The sequence below is a fragment of the Phocoena phocoena genome, chromosome 7 (assembly GCF_963924675.1).
Source record: "Phocoena phocoena chromosome 7, mPhoPho1.1, whole genome shotgun sequence".
NCBI lineage: Eukaryota > Metazoa > Chordata > Mammalia > Artiodactyla > Phocoenidae > Phocoena > Phocoena phocoena.
In genome coordinates this window covers 64,775,528-64,798,011 of record NC_089225.1, presented here as the reverse complement: position 1 = coordinate 64,798,011, position 22,484 = coordinate 64,775,528, and the positions used below count along the sequence as shown (strand labels likewise).

The window sequence follows — 22,484 nt, the reverse complement described above, 5'->3', positions numbered from 1 at the left end:
AAATAAATGTTACTGGAGCTGAACATCTGAATGAGAGCATAAACAGAAATGATCTCAAGTGGAACATAAGCAAAATTCATACTAGTATGGGAAAAATTACTTTTATAGACTTTCCATGGAGTTTTTCATGCTCCCCTTAAATCAGTTGTCATCAGCCTTTGGCTTGTAACACAACCACTATGGCACTTCAACAATATGCTTGCTACATACATCTCCACACCCAGACCTGCTGAATTGAGATATCCAGGCTTTCCAAATACATATACCCACTATCTCTGCCAGAATAAAACTAATTATATTTGTTTGAGTTATAACTTTTAAATGAAATTACTTTTCCAGTACTCCTTTTAAGAAAAGCATTGTTTAATGAGTTATACTTTTCTTAATTAGCTATCCTTCACTCTCTTCCCTCTCTTCTCTTCCCTTTTCTCAGTGGTCCCTGAAAGAGGAGGTAGATAATTGACATTTCCTTTTTGTGCTAGGAAACATTGCTCTGTTCTCTGTGAAGTGGTACCATACCCCTACAAGTTTTTCTCCCTCTGATTATATATATATCCAATGATGAACTCTAGGCTACCTTTAGCCAGCTTTAACTTTAGCAAGTTCTTTTTGTTTTAGTTGGAATTTATTGCTCTCTATATCCACTTCAGTGTCTGCTTTTTATTATTGGTGCTGTTCTGTGTCTAAGCAGAAGATAATCCTTTATACTACTACTTATCTTTATTGCTTTTTCCTGAACTCCTCCCTTCTTGAATTTGCAAACTGAAGGAAAACATTAATTTTATGTAAATAATTTTAAAATTCTTTTATGAAAACAATAACAGAAACATAGCATAGAGCATCTAGATTTCATGTATTATTTTTCCTACTTGCTAGATTGTAATTTCCAAGCATGTTCTTATCTCATCAACATAAGGAGGTCTATGCCTGACCTAGAATCTTCCTTTTCCTTTCTTTAGAAACTTGTGGTAGAAAATGTTGATGTGCTAACACAAATGAGGACCAGCTTTGACAAACCCGACCAGATGGCTGCACTCTTTAAAAGATTATCATGTGAGTAAATCATGATACTTTTTATAAGCATTAAGAACACCTTGACACTCAGTATTTAGCTTTTGCTCAAATTTTATAAATATAAATAGTAAGTTATGAAAAATACTCTTCAGTAATGAGGAGAACTAGAAAATTTTTGCAGTCAAAGGAACTTTTAAGTGAATGGCTTACCTGTTTCATATTTTGTTTTCTTTACAATACTCTTAGTACCATGTGTCAGATATTTGATATCATTATCAATTAGTTCATGAACCCATTAAATTAAATACAATAAGTCTATATTAATTTAGACTGAAGGAGATTTAACTTTAGAGTCTGTAATTTTCTGAAAATCAACTTTATCGAGGTATTGCTTATGTAAGTAAAATGCACACATTTAAGTGAACGGTGTGATGGATTTTGACAAATGTTGTGTACATCCACATCACCATTACCACAGTCAAGATGTAGAGCAGTCCAGTCACCTCAGAAAACTTCTCATGACTCTTTGTAGTCAGTTTCACACCATTAGACAGTGACTGATCTGATTTCTATCACTGTAGATTAAATTTGCCTGTTCCAGAACTTCATATAAACAGAATCACACAGTATATACTCTTTCGTATATATTGTTGAGATTCACCCCTCTGTGTTAAGTGAATCAGTACTTTGTTCCTTTTATTGCTAACTAGTATTCATTGTATGAAAACCTGAGCCTACAACTTAAAAAAAAATCTTCTTGATACTGATTCTTTGTGGGAGATATTTGAAATAGCAGTGAATCTTAAGTGTTTATTAAAGTATGTTTAGCCAAGTACCTATTTTAGATGTACTTGAATTAATTTCATTTGATTTTTGTCCTTGAACTCAAAGTTATAATTAAAAATTATTTTAAAGTCATACTTCTTACTGATTCATTCAAAAGCCTTTACAACATTAAAAATTTAGTGAAATCCTAAATAAAATATTCTCCGTATTTGAGAAAACCAGAGAGTTTATTTTCCCAAGTAAAAAATAACCCTGAAGTAAATTAAAGATGCATATATTTTATATACTTCTCCTTTGATGTTTTTCTTTTAAATGTTTTGCAGCTATATCAAATTTTATAAAACTATAAAATGATTTAGAGAATCACTTTATTAGGCTATCTTATCCTGCTTTCAAAAATAGAAACTTAGGGACTTCCCTGGTGGCACAGTGGTTAAGAATCTGCCTGCCAATGCAGAGGACACGGGTTGGAGCCCTGGTCCGGGAAGATTCCACATGACGTGGAGCAAGTCTGTGTGCCACAACTACTGAGCCTGCACTCTAGAGCCCATGAGCCACAACTGCTGAGCCCTTGTGCCACAACTACTGAAGCCTGCGCGCCTAGAGCCCGTGTGCTGCGAATAGAGAAAGCCCACACGCAGCAACAATGACCCAACGCAGCCAAAAAATAAATGAATAAAAAAATACAAAATTATTTAATAAAAGTTAATATAAGACTATACTACAGGGGCTTGCCTGGTGGCGCAGTGGTTGGGAGTCCACCTGCCGATGCAGGGAACACGGGTTTGTGCCCTGGTCCAGGAGGATCCCACATGCCGTGGAGTGGCTGGGCCCACGAGCCATGGCCGCTGAGCCTGCGCATCCGCAGCCTGTGCTCCGCAACGGGAGAGGCCACAACAGTGAAAGGCCCGCGTACCACAAAAAAACAAAAACAAAAAAAAACTATACTACAGGTTGCCTTTTAGAACAGATCAGTGGTTGCCAGAACTGTAAAGGGAAGGCAGCAAAGGAGTTTTTTGGGGTGATGAAGTTGGTCACCACTGTGGTGATGGTGGTAACACAGATCTACACAAGTTAAATTTTTCCTAGAGCTGTACACTGAAAGGGGGAAAAGTCAAGTTTACTGTATGGAACTTTAAAAAATGAAATGAAAAAAAGGAAAGATTGACTTGGTAGCATTATAGGGAGGAGGAGTGTGAATAAATACTTAGTAAGGGGACTTCCCTGGTGGCACTTCGGAATCCACCTGCCAATACAGGGAACCCAGGTTCGATCCCTGGTCCAGGAAGATCCCACATGCTGCGGAGCAACTAAGCCCGTGCACCACAACTACTGAGCCTGCATGCCGCAACTACTGAAGCCCATGTGCTGCAGCTGCCGAGCCCGCGTGCTGCAACTACTGAAGCCTGTGTGCCTAGAGCCCGTGCTCTGCAACAAGAGAAGCCACCGCAACGAGAAGCCCGTGCACCGCAACTAGAAAAAGCCCATGCACGGCAATGAAGACCCAACACAGCCAAAAATAAAAAAATTTTTTTAAAAATCTTAGTAGGATATTATTTTTTAAATCCCTATCTGATCTCTTTTGTTCATTGTTTTTTTTTAACATCTTTATTGGAGTATAATTGCTTTACAATAGTGTGTTAGTTTCTGCTTTATAACAAAGTAAATCAGCTATACATACATACACATATATCCCCATATACCCTCCCTCTTGTGTCTCCTTCCCACCCTCCCTATCCCACCCCTCTAGGTGGTCGCAAAGCACCGAGCTGATCTCCCTGTGCTCTGTGGCTGCTTCCCACTAGCTATCTGTTTTACATTTGGTAGTGTATATATGTCCATGCCACTCTCTCACTTCTTCCTAGCTTACCCTTCCCCCTCCCCATGTCCTCGAGTCCATTCTCTACGTCTGCGTCTTTATTCCTGTCCTGCCCCTAGGTTCTTCAGAACCATTTTTTTTTTCTTTTTTTTTAGATTCCATATATATGTGTTAGCTTACGGTATTTGTTTTTCTCTTTCTGACTTACTTCACTCTGTTTGACAGACTCTGGGTCCATCCACCTCACTACAAATAACGCAATTTTGTTTCTTTTTATGGCTGAGTAATATTCCATTGTGTATATGTGCCATATCTTCTTTATCCATTCTTCTGTCATTGGACTCTTAGGTTGCTTACATGTCCTGGCTATTGTAAATAGAGCTGCAGTGAACATTGTGGTACATGACTCTTTTTGAATTATGGTTTTCTCAAGGTATGTGCCCAGTAGTGGGATCGCTGGGTGTATGGTAGTTCTATTTTTAGTTTTTTAAGGAACCTCCATACTGTTCTCCATAGTGGCTGTATCAATTTACATTCCCACCAGCAGTGCAAGAGGGTTCCCTTTTCTCCACACCCTCTCCAGCATTTATTGTTTGTAGACTTTTTGATGATGGCCATTCTGACCGGTGTGAGGTGATACCTCATTGTAGTTTTGATTTGCATTTCTCTAATGATTAGTGATTTTGAGCATCCTTTCTTGTGTTTGCTGGCAATCTTTTGTTCATTGTTATACTATATACTTATATTTTCTAGTATGTTTTACTTTATTATTATTATTCACATTTCTTTAATTTTTAAATACTCATTTGATCACCCAGCTGGCCTTAACCCTACTTAATTTCATGCTAATAAACAACGTTTTGACTGTGTCATCTGGTTAGAAGCAGCTAATCCACTGCAGTGTTCAATGCATGTTTACTGTTACTTTAACTCTTCTATTCGTGGATTTGAAACAAAATCTTTTTTGTGATTTGGAAAAAGAAAAGATCTGCTTGAGAGTGACTTATTTAGGGGAATAGAGAAAGCTACGCTTTGAGTTGAACTGTTTTCCAGAATACTCTCTTCTGTTTCTGATCTCTTCTTTACCTTTGTGCTGCCTTTATCCCATATACAGAAATTGCTTTACTTTTGTAGCAGTTTGATTTTCATAGTCAACAAACACATTCTTTTAAATACCCTAAAAAAGAGAAAGCAATATAATTTATTAAAAGTAGCTCTGGGGAATTCCCTGGAGGTCCAATAGTTAGGTACTTTCACTGCCATGGCCTGGATTCAATCCCTGGTTGGGGAAGTAAGATCTTCCAAGGCACGTGGTACGGCCAAAAAAAAAAATGTAGCTCTGAATTGGGAGACAACCTGAAATTAACTTTTAGTTTTTTGGAATTTCTGACTATGTGACTTGAGCACATTTATTTTATTTATTAAAACAATAAGTTAAACAAGATTTCTTAATGTGAAGTTTCTCAGAACTTTTAATGTTATTGTGCATATTCAAGAGGAGGTTATAGCTATAGTCTTTGCAAACTTCATTAAATTCTGGGTAACATCGAAGTATATGATTATATCACACTACTTATTTTCTGATTGTTCACCTTATTCTCTGCATTCTTTTTTCTGGGTTTGCTGTCTTGTTTTTTGGACTGGAATGCCCTTTTGTTCTCACTCCTTTATGCCCATAAATTGGATGACATATTCTCAGAGAAATATTTTCTTTTACCCTCATTTCTTCTCTCCTTATCTGGATAGTAACAACTTTCTAGTCTCATTTCTTGAATAACCATTTTATTGAACATCTTCTAGTCTTGTGGGTCTTAAGCACTCTGCTGAGTGCTATAAATAGATAAAAAGATTAATAAGACTTTGCTCCTGTGGAATTTATAACATATTTGTGCCTTGCATGATTTTGTTAACACTTTTAATTCTCATCACATTTTGGCTTCTATTATGCCTTCCATGTGTATTAATAAAAGATGCTTATGGTAAAGGTTTAAACAAACCACACAGGAGGTAGAAAGTCAAAACAAAATTCTCTCCAGTTCTACTTCTCAAAGGTTTAACTACAGTTAACAGTTTTCTGTACATCTGTCGAGAAATTTATTATGTATATATAAATATGTGTGTGTATATATGTATATACATATATACCTTCTCTCATATAAATAGGGTCATATTTTCTTAGTTTTCTTGACAGTCCATTTAGACTGTTATTAAGGTCTAGATTATTATTTTGTTTATATTTGTTTTTTATATAGTACAATGACTTGTGTATGGGGAGTAATTCAATAAATTTTGGTTTTTTAAAATATGAAGATATTGATCCTTCTAATTCTAATATCTCCTGATTTTATTTAACCAAGTTTTGATATTGAATATAATAGCAATAAATTTCAGAATAATGTTCTCTAACCAAAATGTAAGTGATCAAATCCATTCATAGTCTTCAGAAACCTGGTCTTACTGCTTATGATCTCAATAGTCATTTTGTTTCTGGACTCTCTAGATCTCAACTGCTTAATTTAGCATCTCCAAGTTCCAGGGCCAGTTGATATTTTCTCTTTTTTTTTTTTGGCTGTGTTGGGTCTTAGTTGCGGCACACAGGATCTTCATTGAGCCATGCGGCATCTTTTGTTGCAGTGCGCTGGCTCCTCATTGTGTCACGTGGGCTTCTCTCTAGTTGTGGCATGCAGGTTTTTTTCTCTGTAGTTGTGGCACGTGGTCTGCAGAGCACGCGGGCTGTGTAGTTTGTGGCATGCGGGCTCTTTCATTGAGGTATGTGAGCTCAGTAGTTGTGGTGCATGGGCTTAGTTGCCCGGAGGCGTGTGGGATCTTAGTTCCCCGACCAAGGATTGAACCCTCATCCCCTGCATTGGAAGGTGGATTCTCTACCACTGGACCACCAAGGAAGTCCCACCAGTTGATTTTTGAGGATCCACTCTGATCAGCTTCTTTTTCCCCTAGTCTCTCTCTCCTTCCTCCTATCACTACCATTAATGTGATAGGATTATACAGGTGGCTACTTGCATGATTGTTTCAGGATTCTGATGAACCATCTAAACCATTTTAAAGAACAGGGTGTACTCCACTGGAAGTAAACTATAATTTCCTAATTTTAACATCAGTTTTCAGTACCCTTGCCTCTTTAATCATTGGTTGTAATCAGATTGTTTTTAATTGTGCCTTTTATCATGGGGATTTTATGACTAAGAGTTTTCTCCATGGTTAAGAAAGAATCCAATTCACTCTCTTCTTTTCTCCCCTTCCTTCAAATTTAGCTGTTGACAGTGTCTTGAAGAGGATGACAATAATTGGTGTAATTTTATCCTTCCGATCATTGGCACAAGAAGCACTTAGAGATGTAAGAAACCATTACGAGTACATATCCTATAGCCAAATAATCCTTTTTAATTTCCCAGAAATTTAAAAGTAACTTTAAAAATTTATAGTTGGCAGTAATATAATTAAAATTCCAGTTTTCATAGTTTATGTGAAATAAAGCATATAAAAATTATAGTTACTTAAACTCATTTTTTGTTTTGGTATTTAAATTTAGGGGATATAACTTGCCTGAATATTGTGCTACTTTTTCAACTATTTTCTTCATTAGAGCATTTTCCATTTTGACTATACTTGGTTTGGCATCAAATACATTCCGTTTATGTGTATTGTAGTACTTTAGAAAATCACTTGAAAATAGACAAAGTAAAATAATTTTTATGCAAACTAGAAGTAATTGAATGGTAATATCTCATAAGTTTAGAGGTTGCTTTTTAAAAATAATTCTACATTCTTAATTTGTTTTCCTGCCTAGGTCTTGTCCTACCACATTCCTTTTCTTGTCAGTTCAATTGAAGATTTCAAGGATCACATTCCAAGGGAAACTGATATGAAGGTAATAAAACTTCTATTTGGATTTTACAGTTTCTAAAATGACATATTTAACTTACATACGAAGTAAAATTTAGTAAATCCTAAGCTACTATAAAGTTTATATTTTAGAGTGATGGGTTAGCATGCTTGCCTTTGAAAATGCATCTTAGAGAGCTCAGCACCAAAATACTATATAGGCATTTTGAAAGTCAATCTTCCTTGATCACCTATAGCAATGTAAAATGGGTTAAGATCAATCACCTTTTCCTTAAACTGATAGCTGTTTATACATGGTCATAAGCAGAATGAAAAAGATAAGCCAGAGCTTCCCTGGTGGCACAGTGGTTGAGAGTCCACCTGCTGATGCAGGGGACACAGGTTCGTGCCCTGGTCCGGGAAGATCCCATGTGCCGCAGAGCGGCTGGGCCAGTGAGCCATGGCCACTGAACCTGCGTGTCCGGAGCCTGTGCTCCGCAACGGGAGAGGCCACGACAGTGAAAGGCCCGCGTACTGCAAAAAAAAAAAAAGATAAGCCAGTGAAATGAGAGTTGTTTTGTTTTAAATAAAGCTAATTTCAGTTTTTAAAAATTGATGTTAAAAAAATCTTATAAAAGGATGTTTATTATAGGCTATAATTTTTAAAATTAGTATCCTGTTTTAAATAAATATAAGAAGGTTGGTAGCCTTACCAGAGTCCACAGGTTTTGTTTGTTTTGTAAATTTATTGATCATTTATTTATTAAATCAGCCACTGATTTAATCCCAGCAGATTTACCAGTGGTTACACATCTAGTAAGTAACCTATCATATCTATATTTTCTAAACTTTAATGTTTCTTGGAAAGATTATTTTCTGTTTTGCATATTTTGAAAAGTTCTGACTTGAAAAAGTTATTTCTAAACTTTCTGTATGGCGTTCAAGTCTCAAATTTATTTTTGAGGCTTAGCTTCCATTACTTGTTCCATCCTTCTCTCTCTCTCTTTACTTCCTTACTTTATCCCTCTCTTCCACTGGGTCCTGTAAGATGACCGAATCTTGTTGTGTGCATTCTCACATTTTCTACTTTGTTCTCTAACTTATTCTTCCTGAAAATCCTGGCTGCTTCTATTTTTGCCTTTTGAAATCCTGCCATCTTTTAATGCCTGATTCAATTGCCATCTTCTAAGAAATATTGCTGGATCCCCAAGTGATCATTTCATCTCTTCTTTCTTTTTTTTTTTAGTATTATCAGAGAACTTTATGTTTGTTCATTGTAGAATTAAATATATTCTGCCCTGTATTATAGTTGTGTTTTAACACTTAAATTTATACTAGATTGTAAACATTTGTTGTTGTAATATCAGGGCTAACCAATTATGTAGGTAGTTTTGTTTTGTTTTTAAGTTTTGGCTGCATTGGGTCTTCGTTGCTGTGTGCGGGCTTTCTCTGATTGTGGTGAGCAGGGGCTACTCTTCGTTGTGTTGCGCGAGCTTCTCATTGCAGTGGCTTCTCTTATTGCGGAGCACGGGCTCTAGGCGCACGGGCTTCAGTAGTTGTGGCACACCGGCTTAGTTGCTCTGCGGCATGTGGGATCTTCCCAGACCAGGGATCGAACCTGTATCCCCTGCATTGGCAGGTGAATTCTTAACCACTGTGGAACCAGGGAAGTCCCATGTAGGTAGTTTTTAACTGAGTTATTGAGCGGAGTATCCTTGAAATCCTTATGTGATACCAAAAGAAATTAGTCATTTGAAATTGCTTTATCAGGTTTTAAATTAGTACTCCTTTAAAAATCTATTATAATAAGTAATTTACTGTATGATTAGGCATTGAGCCACTATAATTTTAAATTAGACAAGTATGGACATAAAACGTAAGGCCGGTAATTTTGATTCACTTTTGTTCTTTTTTTCATATCTGTTGGTTTGATCTTGATCTTACACTTATGCTTCCAAGAAAAATAATAGCTTTAGAATGATTCTGTTGGAATTGCCACAGAAAGCATACAAGTTTTGTTTGGCTTAGTAGTGTCAAGTTATAATCAGCAGTGCACACACACAAAATACTAAATCAGCTTGTTCAGTGTAGTTAGTTGTGCTGTAGTTCCTTCTATAGCCAAGTTTCTGTAGTTCCTTCTATAGCCAAGTTTCTGAAATTCTCTAGTGTTCTTGTAGGCAGACTCTAATTTAAACACTATACCTTTTCTTACTAAAGTGAGATTTCTCAGAAATTTATAATCTATATCTATATAGATTATAAATCTATAATCTATATCTATATCAAGAAATCTATAATTCTTGTATTTTTTAGGTTGCAATGAATGTATATGAATTGTCATCAGCTGCTGGATTACCGTGTGAGATTGATCCTGCCTTGGTGGTAGCTCTTTCCTCACAAAAATCAGGTAAAATGCATTAGTAATTATGTAGTAGTCTTAGTAAATAACCAGGACAACACAGATATAGCTGTGATACTTATTTGTTTGTTCAACTGCCTGCTTTATATCAAGGGTTTTTTTTGTTTGTTGTACATACAGATTAGATATTTAAGTCATAAGACTGAGGTTATTAAGCCCATTTAGTGTGCAGAAATAAGGAGGATCAGAGTCTGAGTCCTGGTACACTCTCAAGTTTAAGAGTTCAGGGAGAAGAGGAAGAACTACTAAAAGATAAATTTGAGAAGGAAGGATCTGTGAAGGAGAAGAAAAACCAGGAAAGAATCGCTTCGAGGAGAGTGGAAAGGGAATGATCAGCTATGTAGAATTAATACGTGTGACAAGAGCAATGTCAGTGAAGTCTTAGAGGCAAAAGGCTCATTAAAGAGGGCTTAGGAGAAAACAATTAGAGATAATGAGTATAAAACAACTCTCTCACAGAGTTTTACTGTAAAAAGGGGAGCAAAGAAGTAAAATTATAGTAGCAGGAGGCAAGAGTAAAATCAAGAGAAGGATATTTTTCACATGGGGAAATAATAGCATTTGTGTGCTGATGGAGATGGTCTAATAGATAGAAGCATTGTTATCTAGAAAAGGGTGTCTTGGGAATTCCCTGGCAGTCTAGTGGTTAGGACTCAGCTGTTTCACTGCCAGGGCCAGGGTTCAATCCCTGCTTGGGAAACTAAGATCCCGCAAGCTGCTGTGCAGCCAAACAAACAAATAGATAAAATGTATAGAAAAATAGAAAAGGGTGTCTTATATTAATTGGACTAGAGCTACTTACCATAAAGAGTCTGTGCATTATTATGTAATATTAAACGTTCAGAATATTTTAGAATCAGCCCTTTGAAATGTGGTACACAGAATTCTCTAGATATTTCTAGATTTTTCTACAAAGTAAAAACATTTCATCTGCTTCTGGCACTGAAATACCTTCCCCTACTTCCTTGGATGTAACATGGTGTTTGACTGAGTTCATCAGTTCTTTTTTTTTTTTTTTTTCCTGCTGTACGGGCCTCTCACGGTTGTGGCCTATCCCATTGCGGAGCACAGGCTCCAGACGCACAGGCTCATCGGCCATGGCTCACGGGCCCAGCCGCTCCGCGGCATGTGGGATCTTCCCGGACCGGGGCATGAACCCTTGTCCCCTGCATCGGCAGGCGGACTCTCAACCACTGCGCCACCAGGGAAGCCCCATCAGTTCTTTTTTGATTTGACATTACTTTTGTTTCATCATTCTTACAGTATGTTAATTATAGTTACATGGATAATTACTTGATTTGCCACAGCTATATTTTTCTTAATCAGCCAGATTTTTTTCCCCTGAAATATAGTTGATTTAGTGTTGTGCCAATCTCTGCTGTACAGCAAAATGACTCAGTTATACACATACAAACATTCTTTTTTTTATATTCTTTTCCATATGGTTTATCACAGGACATTGAATATAGTTCCCTGTGTTATACAGTAGGACCTTGTTGTTCATCCATCCTGTATATAATAGTTCACATCTGCTAATCCCACACTCCCAGTCCTTCCCTCCTCCACCCACCTCCCCCTTGGCAACCAGAAGTCTGTTTTCTATGTCTGTGAGTCTATTTCTGTTTTGTGGATAGGTTGATTTGTGCCATATTTTAGATTCCACATATAAGTGATATCATAAGGTATTTATCTTTCTCTTCCTGACTGACTTCACTTAGTTTAATAATCTCTAGTTACATCCGTGTTGCTGCAAGTGGCATTATTTCATTCTTTTTTATGGCTGAGTAGTATTCCATTGTATATATGTACCACATCTTCTTTATCTATTATCTGTCGATGGACATTTAGGTTATTTCCATGTTTTAGCTATTGTGAATAGTCATGACCAGCCAGATTTTTAAAATATATTCTGGCTCTTTTCGTATGTTCAATTCTTAGTTATATGTGTTGATAAATAGTAAGGTGACTAGAAGTTCCCAGGTACCCGATAAGTGAAGTACCTAGATAACCCACAGTTTTAGTATATGGATACAATAAATATTTTAGATAAATTATTTTACAATAAATATTTAAAACCTTAGGACAATACTAGTTGTATTCATTTATGACTGGTTTCTCCTGTCTTCTAAAATGGAGAAGTTAGAAATCCAGTCTACTTTCCACATTTATCTCTTTTTAATAGTACATTTCACTTATATCTATTTTAGAAAAAAAACTAAAGAGTTTTCTGGATGATTTTGCAGAGTAAGTTATGACATAATTTTCTATACTGAAACATAGAATTTTCCTATAAAGTAATTTATTATTAGTTTTCAATTAGGAAATTTTAGGATTCCAGTAATTCTAAACATATTTTTAGTCCTGTAACTAAAACTGTATTTAGTTACAGGACTAATATTTTTAAATCTTACAGTTTAAAAAAAATTTTTTTTGCTTTATTGTTTTATTAGAGGTCCTTGAAATATGCCTAAGGACTTGATAATAGCCAATAGTAATGTGTTTTATTTCTATTCATTCTGTATGTCTTGTAACAAAATTGTAATCAGTTCTATAGAGACTCAGTAAAATACACAAGAATTAAATTATGCTTTTTCTGGTTTAGATGATCAACTCTTAACTAATCTTGACAGAAATACCTTGACTTTATTTTTAATTTTTATCCCTTAGAAAACATAAGTCCAGAAGAAGAATATAAAATTGCCTGCCTCCTCATGGTCTTTGTGGCAGTTTCTTTGCCAACACTGGCCAGTAATGTGATGTCTCAGTATAGCCCTGCTATAGAAGGTAATAGTGGTTTAAAATTGTTTTGGCACTGGAAAAGTTATGAGTTTTGACATAGTAGGTACTTTTCAAGTAATTGATTTTTTTTAATAATAAAAAGTGGGTTAAGTTCTGCCGCTTACTAGTTGTATAACCTTGGATAGTCAGTTTTTCTTTTTCTAAGCCCCAGTTTCGTATACACATATGAAATGTGTATATGTGAGCCTGTGGGTGCCTGAATGTGTGTGTGGCAGGGGATGGTGAAGGGAGTATCCAACTCTTAGGATTATTTTAAGGATTGAATGAGGAAATATTTGTAAAGCAGCTAAGCACTTATTTTTTAAGTTTCCAAGACAATATAAAACTGATATATGGTTTCTTTTAGGGGTTTTTGAAAATATGCCTGTTTAATATAGATATAATTATTTGTTGTTCTCTTCTACACTGTTCTTAAAAGCACTAGTTCTCATGAAAGTGAAGGGAGAGCAAGCAAGGCAGGTTATGATGCTTCAGCTCTGTTTTTAATCATGCCACTATTTATGTAGATTATGAAGTCATTAAAGATTTGATATTTTGGGGTCACACAGAAACCACAAACCCTATTTGCGCTTTCTCAGGGCACTGCAACAACATACACTGCTTGGCCAAAGCCATCAACCAGATCGCTGCAGCTTTGTTTACAATTCACAAGGGAAGCATTGAAGATCGGCTTAAAGAATTTCTGGCGGTGTGTATAATCAAACAAAACTCATGACAATTTTTAGAGAAAATTAAAAATCGTAACTATGAAGTGTAACAAAGTAAATTCTCTTAATTAATTAATTTTTGGAATAAGGAATAAGTAAAGACAGGGCATTGAAGTCAAAGAGCAGTTAGTTTAGCATTTTTTCCTTTGACTTAGAAGTCTCTCATTTCTAGAGCTCTGCAATGTGACTTTTTTTCCTAAGCTGATGTTTGGACTGCCCTAGAATTTTGCCTAGAGTTTGAAAGAGGAAAAAACAAAACAAAGGAAAATTGAGGCACAAGATGAATGTATCCCTCTAAAAGGATGTATTTTACTTATTTCTATTTATTTGGAGAAAGACAGTTAATGGAATCAAACTCAAAAGTAAGAATACTATTCACTGCCAAAAGAGGGTAGTAGTGCTAACTCTAGCCTCATGAAGTATAGCTTTTAGTTTCTGTGGTAGTGTAGCTCTTCCCTCCCTTTATCAACTTAACCTTTTTCATATTTTAATTAAAAGAAAGATGCAGTGTGGTATAAAGAACACTAGAATATTTGCTTCTTTTTAAGTTATAAATCCTGTTAGCTTTAAAAAAATTTTTTTTAATTTTTAAAGTAAACGTAGTAGCAAACTAACTTGAGGACAAAATAACATCTATTTCAAAGAAAACGGTATTAAGAGTTAAAATTTTTCTTTTCATTTTCTTTATTTCCTTTATTTAAGACTTAATGTTTTAATCTCATTGTGGTCCTATTAACTCAAACTCAATGTGAAATTTTCTTCTTATTTGGGAATTAAGAAATATAGTTAATACAGTTACTGGGAAGAGAAAAAGCAATTTAAATCATTTTTTTAAAAAAGACTTGTTCTGAAAAAAATCAGTTTTAAAAACCAATAAGAATATTTGATTACATTTATTACCTTTGTATCTGTTTATACCTTAATAGCTCTTAAATTGTTGCTTGAATGTAAAGAGCCTAAGCTCACCTTATGATTGAAATGTGTTGCAAGTTGAAGCATACTGAAAATAAGTGGTGAACATTTATTTTAAAAAACTTATTTAAAATGTATGTACACTTTTAAGCTTGCATCCTCCAGTCTACTGAAAATTGGCCAGGAGACAGATAAAACAACAACAAGAAATAGAGAATCTGTTTATTTACTGCTAGATATGGTAAGTCTTATTTTAATTTTTGCTAACAACAAAAAAGTTCCAGTCATTCCTGATAGTCTTTTCTTGATACTTCAGTCATTAAATTATAATAAGAGCTGATGTATTTTTTTTAAAACATCTTTATTGGAGTATAATTGCTTTACAATGGTGTGTTAGTTTCTGCTTTATAACAGTGATGTATTTTTTTGACCATTTATATTCACTCCACCCAAGCCACACACTTTCTAATAATTGCTAAATAGACTGATATCGCTTGTACTTTACCATATGATAATCGCATCAGAAAACAACAGAATAAAAGATCACCATTACCTGTAGAGTATTCTTTTATGAATAGTTTTTCAACCTATTGGGAAACACTCAGGCTTTATATTTTCCTAGTGTATCAGTTTGAACTCTTTTCCGAATTTTCTGTTTTTTGACTTCATCCCACCCATCTAATAACATTTCCTGTAATTTTCTGTGCCTCGTCAGTTCCTTCTCTTTACTGCCGTGAAACCACCTGTGCTTGTTTCTACCATGTGATTCTTTCCTCACAATAATTTCCTTTATCTGCAGAGGTCTGTGTCTATCCTAATAATGATTCGGCATACCTCGTAGCTCGAATCTTTTTTCAGATAGACTTTCTTGATTACTTTGGCCTATGTTAACTTTTCTACTCTTTTGAACTCTCTGGAACTTAACAGCTTTCCACTTAATCATAGATGGTCTCATGTTTGATTTGGCTTTTTAGCTTAATGTTGGGTTCCAGTTAGACTTGATGATATGGACCATATTTTAAATGTGATATATTGTTGAGGGCAATGCAAGTGCTCAGTATTTCCTGTTGATTAATTGATTTAATTGAAAAGTAGTGATTTAAAACGTTTTGATAGCATACACTGTGGCACATTCGCATTTCAGATTTTAAAGTGAAAGGAAAACTTATGTCTGTTCCCAATAACGGCAATATAAAATTGTGCTTTACTAGTTGTCAGTAAATGTTCCCATTATAAATAAGTTGAATTGATGCATTTTTGGGATTTTTCAGATTGTGCAGGAATCCCCATTCCTGACAATGGATCTTTTGGAATCTTGTTTTCCTTATGTCTTGCTGAGAAATGCATACCATGCTGTCTACAAGCAAAGTGTTACATCTTCTGCATAAAATACCTACTTATTGAAGACAAGCACGCATTTTTGTTGCCTCGGTTTTACCTGTAAACTGTGGAACTATTTTACCTTAAGGCCTGAGAAACAGTTTCGTGGATTATAAATTTCTTTCATACAGTTGTGTTTTCTGATCATTGGTTTCTTAATATCGTTGTACTTCAGTATACTTGGTTGATTTAGGTTGCACATTCACTGAATTCACTGAAATTATTTCAATAATTTTAGAGTATCATTTGTTTGAAAAACATGCATTCTCTATGTTTTTGATATTTGATATGAAAAACCTTTGCTTGTTTATTTCTGAAAAAGAATTGTATTTAGTGATTATTTTAGATAGTGATATTATAGCATTCATCTGTGTGTAAATTATTTCATATAGGGAAGAGTTCTAACCTGTACCTATTATGGTTCTTACTGAAAACAAAACTGGATGTGCATTTCTGTGATGTTATGAATACATTTCTACTTTATTTTGAAACATTTGCCAAACTAATTACTATAACACTGTATAACATTAAAAATGTTAAAGGACTGCTTAGCATTAGAAGCAGGCTGTGTCCCAAAATTCTAAAACAGCAGCAAATGTTGTTGCTTGTATAAAGCCTAATGATAATTTTTAGACTAATTTCCATGGTGCCCTGTTGGCATTAGCACTACCATTGAACCCTGCTGTATAATAAACAATCTTAGACATTTATCAACTGTTGATACAAATGTTAGTCCCTAACCACTTTTTATATGTTTTAAATTTTTGAAATTCAAGTGTACCTGCCATAACATAAAATAAACACTAGACTGTATCACATTTTGAATGATTTCTTTAATTTGGGATCCTCAGAAATTTACTCAGTAATATGAAAGTTTTCATTTAAACTTAGTTTAAAGTAAACTTTAATTTATTCTAGGAATGTCTAAGTAGCATGTTGATACCAGGTCACCTATTATAAGATTTGTTTAAATGTTTTGAAAAACATTCCACTGGAAAAAATATTAAAATTAGAAAATAAAATTCCGTAGCTTTTTTGAGGGGGGGGGGGCGGGTGCGCTCCCCAGATCTTAGTTCTCTGACCAGGGATCAAACCCGCGCCCCCTGCAGTGGAAGTGTGGAGTCCCAACCACTGGACCGCCAGGGAAGTCCCTCCATAACATTTTTTTTTTAATTAAGAGCTAAAAATGAATCTTGTGTGCCATCAACTTGCTAATTTTTTTTTTTTTAACTTGCTAATTTTATCTGTGAGCAAGTGGACAGATACATTTGAAAGATTGGGGGAAAAAATGGAATGATCATAGAATTAGTGAAAATGTTGAGAACTACTGCATCAGTCAGTAATGAATGGGAAAGACATAAAGGGCCTATTGCTTGGCAGTTGTCACGGAGGGCAGAGCAGCTCATTTAGTAACCAGATGTTTTGCTCTTTGATTGGCATTGTAAAGACTGTTTCTCAACAGCTGTGTATCTGGATATCTTATAGAGCTTCTGTTGTTCACAGCTTATGTATACACCCTGGTAACTCATGTTAAGATAAAAGAAAGCTCCTGTGAACTTAGTTACAATTTTTTGTTGTTCAGATACTGGGATGAAATTGAAGTGCCACAAGATTATCATATTTCTATTTTGTGTATGATTTCTCCAGTCTGTATTTAAAGCAGGGAATAGTTGTCACTGTCCGTTGAAAATTTCCAGTGGTTCCATGAGGATTTTCTAAAAGGGAAGGAATTTTTAAATGGAATATTTTAAACTTGAAATAGCCTAAATACACAGGTAACAGTTGAAACTAAGATTAAGTGCTGTTTGCTTTGAAATATTAGGATCCTAGAGTGGTAATAACTTGTCAATAATGATATCCTCGGAGGTACAGTAGGCATTTGAGTATATACACTTTGACTGGGGTGATATGTTGAAGGGTATAAGGATGTACATAAGACATAATTTACCCCTCTTCGGGCCAAGAAAAAAATCGCTCTTTTATAGTCGTGTGAAGTTTACCTTGCCCCAGTTTTTTCTCATATATTCAAACTGACTGACTGACTGATGTCCTGTGTGATTGCTTTTTGCAGAGTCTTTCTACCTCCAAAAAATAAATAAATTTAACATTTTTTAAAATAAAGTTAAAAGTAAATTGACTACTATTTTTAACATCTTGTTTTTCTTAACTTTCTTATTTTCTTCTGAATTTATACTACTGTTAAAACTACTGTTTTTATTTTCTCAACAGTGATGTCATCATACCATGTATGCTTGCCTGTAATCTACTTTTTTCACTCAAGTAGAAAAGGGTCTTTGATATTTATATTCTTTTTAAAGCCTTCATATATACCATAACTAGTTTAAAAGATTCATCTGGATGAACATTTAGACAGATTTCTTCTTTTTCACTACAGGCGTACCTTGGAGATATTGTGGATTCAGTTCCAGACCACTACAATAAAAGTGCATACCACAATAAAGCAAGTCACACAAATTTTTTGGTTTCCCGGTACATATAAAAGTTATGTTTACCCTGCACTGTAGTACGTTAACTGTGAAATAGTATTATGTCTTAAAAAATGTACATGCCTAAATTTAAAATGTTTCATTGCTAAAATAATGCTAACCATCATCTGATAATGCAGGGTTGCTACCAGCATTCAATATACAAAAAACGCAGTATTTGTGAAGTGTAGTACAGCGAAGCGCCATAAAATGAAGTATTCTTGTATTACAAATATATTGTATCTTAGTGAACTTGGACTGTTATCTCCTTAAGATAATTTCTCACCGGTAAAATTGCTTGGTGGAAGGGTATATACATTTTAAACTTTGATACCTATTAAATTTCCCTCCAATAAGATTGTATCGGTTTTAGTCCTGCAATTGTGTGAGGATAATTTCCTCCTATAAGTAAACTATATACCAATTTTACTATTGTTGATGCATCTTTTCCTCCTTAAAAGATGAAACATAAATCTTGTTTTAATTTTCATACATTTGCTTATTAGTAAAGTGGAATATCTTTTTTTATGTTTACTGGTTTTTATTTAGTGAATTATTCATTTTCATTCTTTTTGTTGTTTTCAAGTGGAGTGGTCAAAAGATTTTCTCTTAAAATACTAATTGAACACATTTGCATGTATAAGATTTTTTAGTGCATGTATTTAGGATTGAAAACACCCCCATACAGTGTTGAGTATAGTGATATGACTATTAAAATATACTAACAGTGCATAGTAATTAAAGTTAGTATACAGCTACTTTGATTACTGAATTTTAATTGACTTTTAGAGGTAGAAAACATTTATTTCCAAATCCAAGTTAAGAACAGCATTGATATAAAAAGAGTATATACCTGTTAAAGACTGAAAAGATGTCCAGTTTAAATATATGAACTACAGAGTAGATTGAAATTATACCAAACTCTAATTCCTTAATTGTAAATTTATACTATTAAATAGGTGTTGTAAATGACATAATAAGCTAATTCCAAAAGATGCTCTTTGTGTGTTTAGATACTGTATGTAGGAAACTATATACCAATTTTAACCTCATTTCTCAGAGATGTCATTTTGAAAGCTTTATCTTTCTCAAGTAAAAACATCTACCAATCAGAAAGTAAAAAGTTGTAAGGCTTTCCTTGCCTTTCATACTAATAGCCTGGTATACCTAATTTTAAAAAAAGAAAAAAATATTTTCCCCCTAAATTGATGTAATTAATACTAACCTTTTAAATTAGCAATAAAATAGGTAAAATAACACCCTCTAAAGTTAATTTTTAAAACTCTTTATATTTTAATGTGCTTGCTAAAATTATATTTGTATTACTCATTCCAGCCAAGACTTCATTTTCTGGAAAGTTTTCCCATTTTACAAAATGTTTTGGAACCTAGGTAAAGTGGCCTTTTTGTTATTAAATATACAGAGGAAATAGAAATCTATACGATATATTATTTTAAATGTAATTAAGAAAGGAAATCACTGCCCTACCGGTCATTAATCCATCTTTATTTACTGTAATCATTACCTATTTAATAGATTGAACTAATGCAGGATCTCTGGTCACAAAGTGTCCTCTGTTCAGTCAGTTTGAGAGCAGATGTCTGAGCTGTTGGAGATAAAAAAGATGTGTAAGATCTTGCCCCTGCCTTCCAGGAGCTTAGAGTGAACTTTGTACTGTTTTAAGTCATAATTTAGTCGGCTATTTATTCTGTTGTGCCAGTGTTGCCAGTTTCTTAAACTACCCCCCCTCGCCCGCGCCCCCGATAGGAAAATATTAGAAGTTCACTGCCATAGGACTAGGGCTCTGGTATCTGTTCAGGAGAAAAGACAGTTGGGAACTTAGAGGCAAGAGAAGGTTGGGTCCAGAAAAAAAACTCAAGAGCCTGGCTTTATGGGTTATAATTGGCACAGTGCTGTGCTGATGCAGTTGTGCGAGTGTTGGCTGGTTTAAGCTAGCAATACCCCTACCAAGTCTCTGTGTTTCCCCAGTTATTAAAACAGTACCTCAAGAGTTAAAAATGAGTTGTTCCTTCCTTTCTGCTAGACTCTCATGCCTTTTGTTTCTCCAGCTTATCTCTTAATTTTTCCATCCTCCTTTCCAGAGGTAACCATGGAACTTGACACATGTGCTTCCCATGACTGCCATTCTGGATCTTCGAGTTCTAGTCATTGTCACTCTTACTAATCATTTTCTTCTTTTCCGTTCATTCATTGATTCAGCAAATACTTGTAGATGCTTGGGTATAAGGGTGAGCAAAATAAAGAAGGTTCCCCTTTACACTTAAGTTCACATTTTAATGATGGTAGACAGTAAAGGAGCAAACTTCTGATAGTGATGGGGAAATATCCAGGATGATGAACTGAGAAGTAGAAGAGAGAGTTGCTTGGGGGCAGTACTTTAGAAAGTGTCATCTGGGAAGGCCTCTGTAAGAGAAACATGAAGGATGAGAAGGAACCAGAAATAGAACAGTGAAGGTAAAGGCCCAGAAGACAAAAACAAACTTGGCATATATGAGAAGTAGAAGCACACAAATTAGCATTTCTGTCAGAAGAGCACTAGACAGAGCCTCATTTGGCTAGCTAGCGCTTTTCCTTTTTCTGGTTTGCCTGTCTTCCTTTGTTCTTTGATTGTATATTAAGAGTTCACGATCCAGTCAAGGTAGGTTGGTTGTAAAGAAGGAAATGAACTGAATTCACTGGTGCTGTGGCATTGATCTGAGAATGGTAAGGTCTATTACACACCATCAGGTTTTCTAAACCAAGCCCAAGTTCTGTCAGGCAGTGAACCTTAACATTCCAGTTAATTTATATGAAATCATGCCCACCCTTCTATTACAGTGACCTGCCTTTAGGAGATTTCAGCTGTGCTATTTGTAAAGACTTGTGAATGAATAATCCTTAAAGTAGTGTAACTCCTTATATCTGTTCTTCATCTCTTTTATAGCCACTTGAGCATGAAGCATCATTTCATTTGATGGTCTTGGCCTGAATTTCCAAATAGACAACTTGCCCTCTTTTTCTAAAGGTATACCATGACTTCTGACTTCGGGGAAAAGAATCGGTTTGAAATTTTAAATGTTTTAATCTTTAATGAGAAATGATTTTTGAGTTATTTGGTCCTGTTGAATGAAAAGGAAAAATATTTATCGACTCTGGTGTTATTTTCAGAGTGGAAAGTTGCTTTAAATGTATTAAAATTGCATTCTTCCTTGTATGAACCAAACTTTCCATACACGTTGCTGTAGTTAACATTTCAAGCATGCCTAACTGAAATGTTTCATTTCCAAGAAAAGTTTTCATTTCATTTTGACCTGAAAATAACAAAATAAGATAAATTAGCAATCTAAAGTCAGGATCCTAGCCATAGAGGGCCATATCTCATTTCTGATTAAGTGCACCCACTTGACCCTTAGCTTTCTACTTCTTTCTCTTCGGAAGTAAGATGGATGGACAAGTCTTGATGTAGGTTCTGGTCAGCCTTTTACATGATGTTCACAAACCTGGAAAGTGGGTGAGCTGGAGATAGGGTATGCAGCCTTGCTGACTGCCATGTCTTAACTGTGGTATATGGCTGAGTCACATTTATAGTGCACATATTGACCAAATGCTCAATGGTTGATTCTTGAAATTAATATTTGGCCAAGGCCTAAGTTTAAAAGTACCATCATAGTATACAAGTTCTAAAATACATGAATTAATTTTATTCAAAAATTATAATTTTATTACATCAATTATATTTAAAAATTTTAGTGTAGTTCAGAATCATTAATTTCTCACTTTTTTCAACTGCTCAATTGCTCCCACACTCATGTTAAACTACTTATTTAAGGTATTAAGTAGTTACTTTCAAGTGTAGAGCAGAGACCAACTCATGATGAAGTTTCTATCAAATCATTTGCTTTTTCTCCATTAGTAAGTTAAAAGGTATTTCCTCTTTAACTCCTGGATTTAAAGTTTTGGGGCTCAGTGGTGATGATACAGTTTTATTAAAGTATTCTCACAAACTGAAACTTTATGCACAATTGGATAAAGTTTTCAGAAACCTAAGATATGTTGTCCTTGTTTATTTTTTTTCTAATGTTTTTGCAGGGATTTACTGCATCACACATTTGCTTGAGAAAACAATTGTCAGTAAATGTTGGTTCTAGAAATCTGGCACTGGAGTGATGTGACTGGCTCTCAAGATAAAAATATTGCTTCTGAATTTCAAGTTGCATACCATTTTTAGTTGCATGTGTGCACACCAATTTCAGCATCTTCCCTGCAGTAGAAGGAGAATCTTTACAGCAAGCATCATGTAAGAAATACTTGCATTCTAA

General features: G+C 34.9%; 1 protein-coding gene across 2 annotated transcripts in view; it reads left to right on the top strand.

Moving 5' to 3' along the window:
* Positions 1 to 15,687, top strand: part of NCKAP1 (NCK associated protein 1) — a 96,657-nt gene extending 80,970 nt beyond the window's left edge. For both annotated transcript variants that reach the window (XM_065880128.1, XM_065880127.1), the window contains 8 exons: positions 960 to 1,053; positions 6,892 to 6,974; positions 7,428 to 7,508; positions 9,776 to 9,869; positions 12,549 to 12,665; positions 13,259 to 13,368; positions 14,451 to 14,540; positions 15,571 to 15,687. In XM_065880128.1, the coding sequence (XP_065736200.1) occupies positions 960 to 1,053; positions 6,892 to 6,974; positions 7,428 to 7,508; positions 9,776 to 9,869; positions 12,549 to 12,665; positions 13,259 to 13,368; positions 14,451 to 14,540; positions 15,571 to 15,687 (786 nt within the window). The remainder of the gene's footprint in view (positions 1 to 959; positions 1,054 to 6,891; positions 6,975 to 7,427; positions 7,509 to 9,775; positions 9,870 to 12,548; positions 12,666 to 13,258; positions 13,369 to 14,450; positions 14,541 to 15,570) is intronic.
* Positions 15,688 to 22,484: the final 6,797 nt, after the last annotated feature.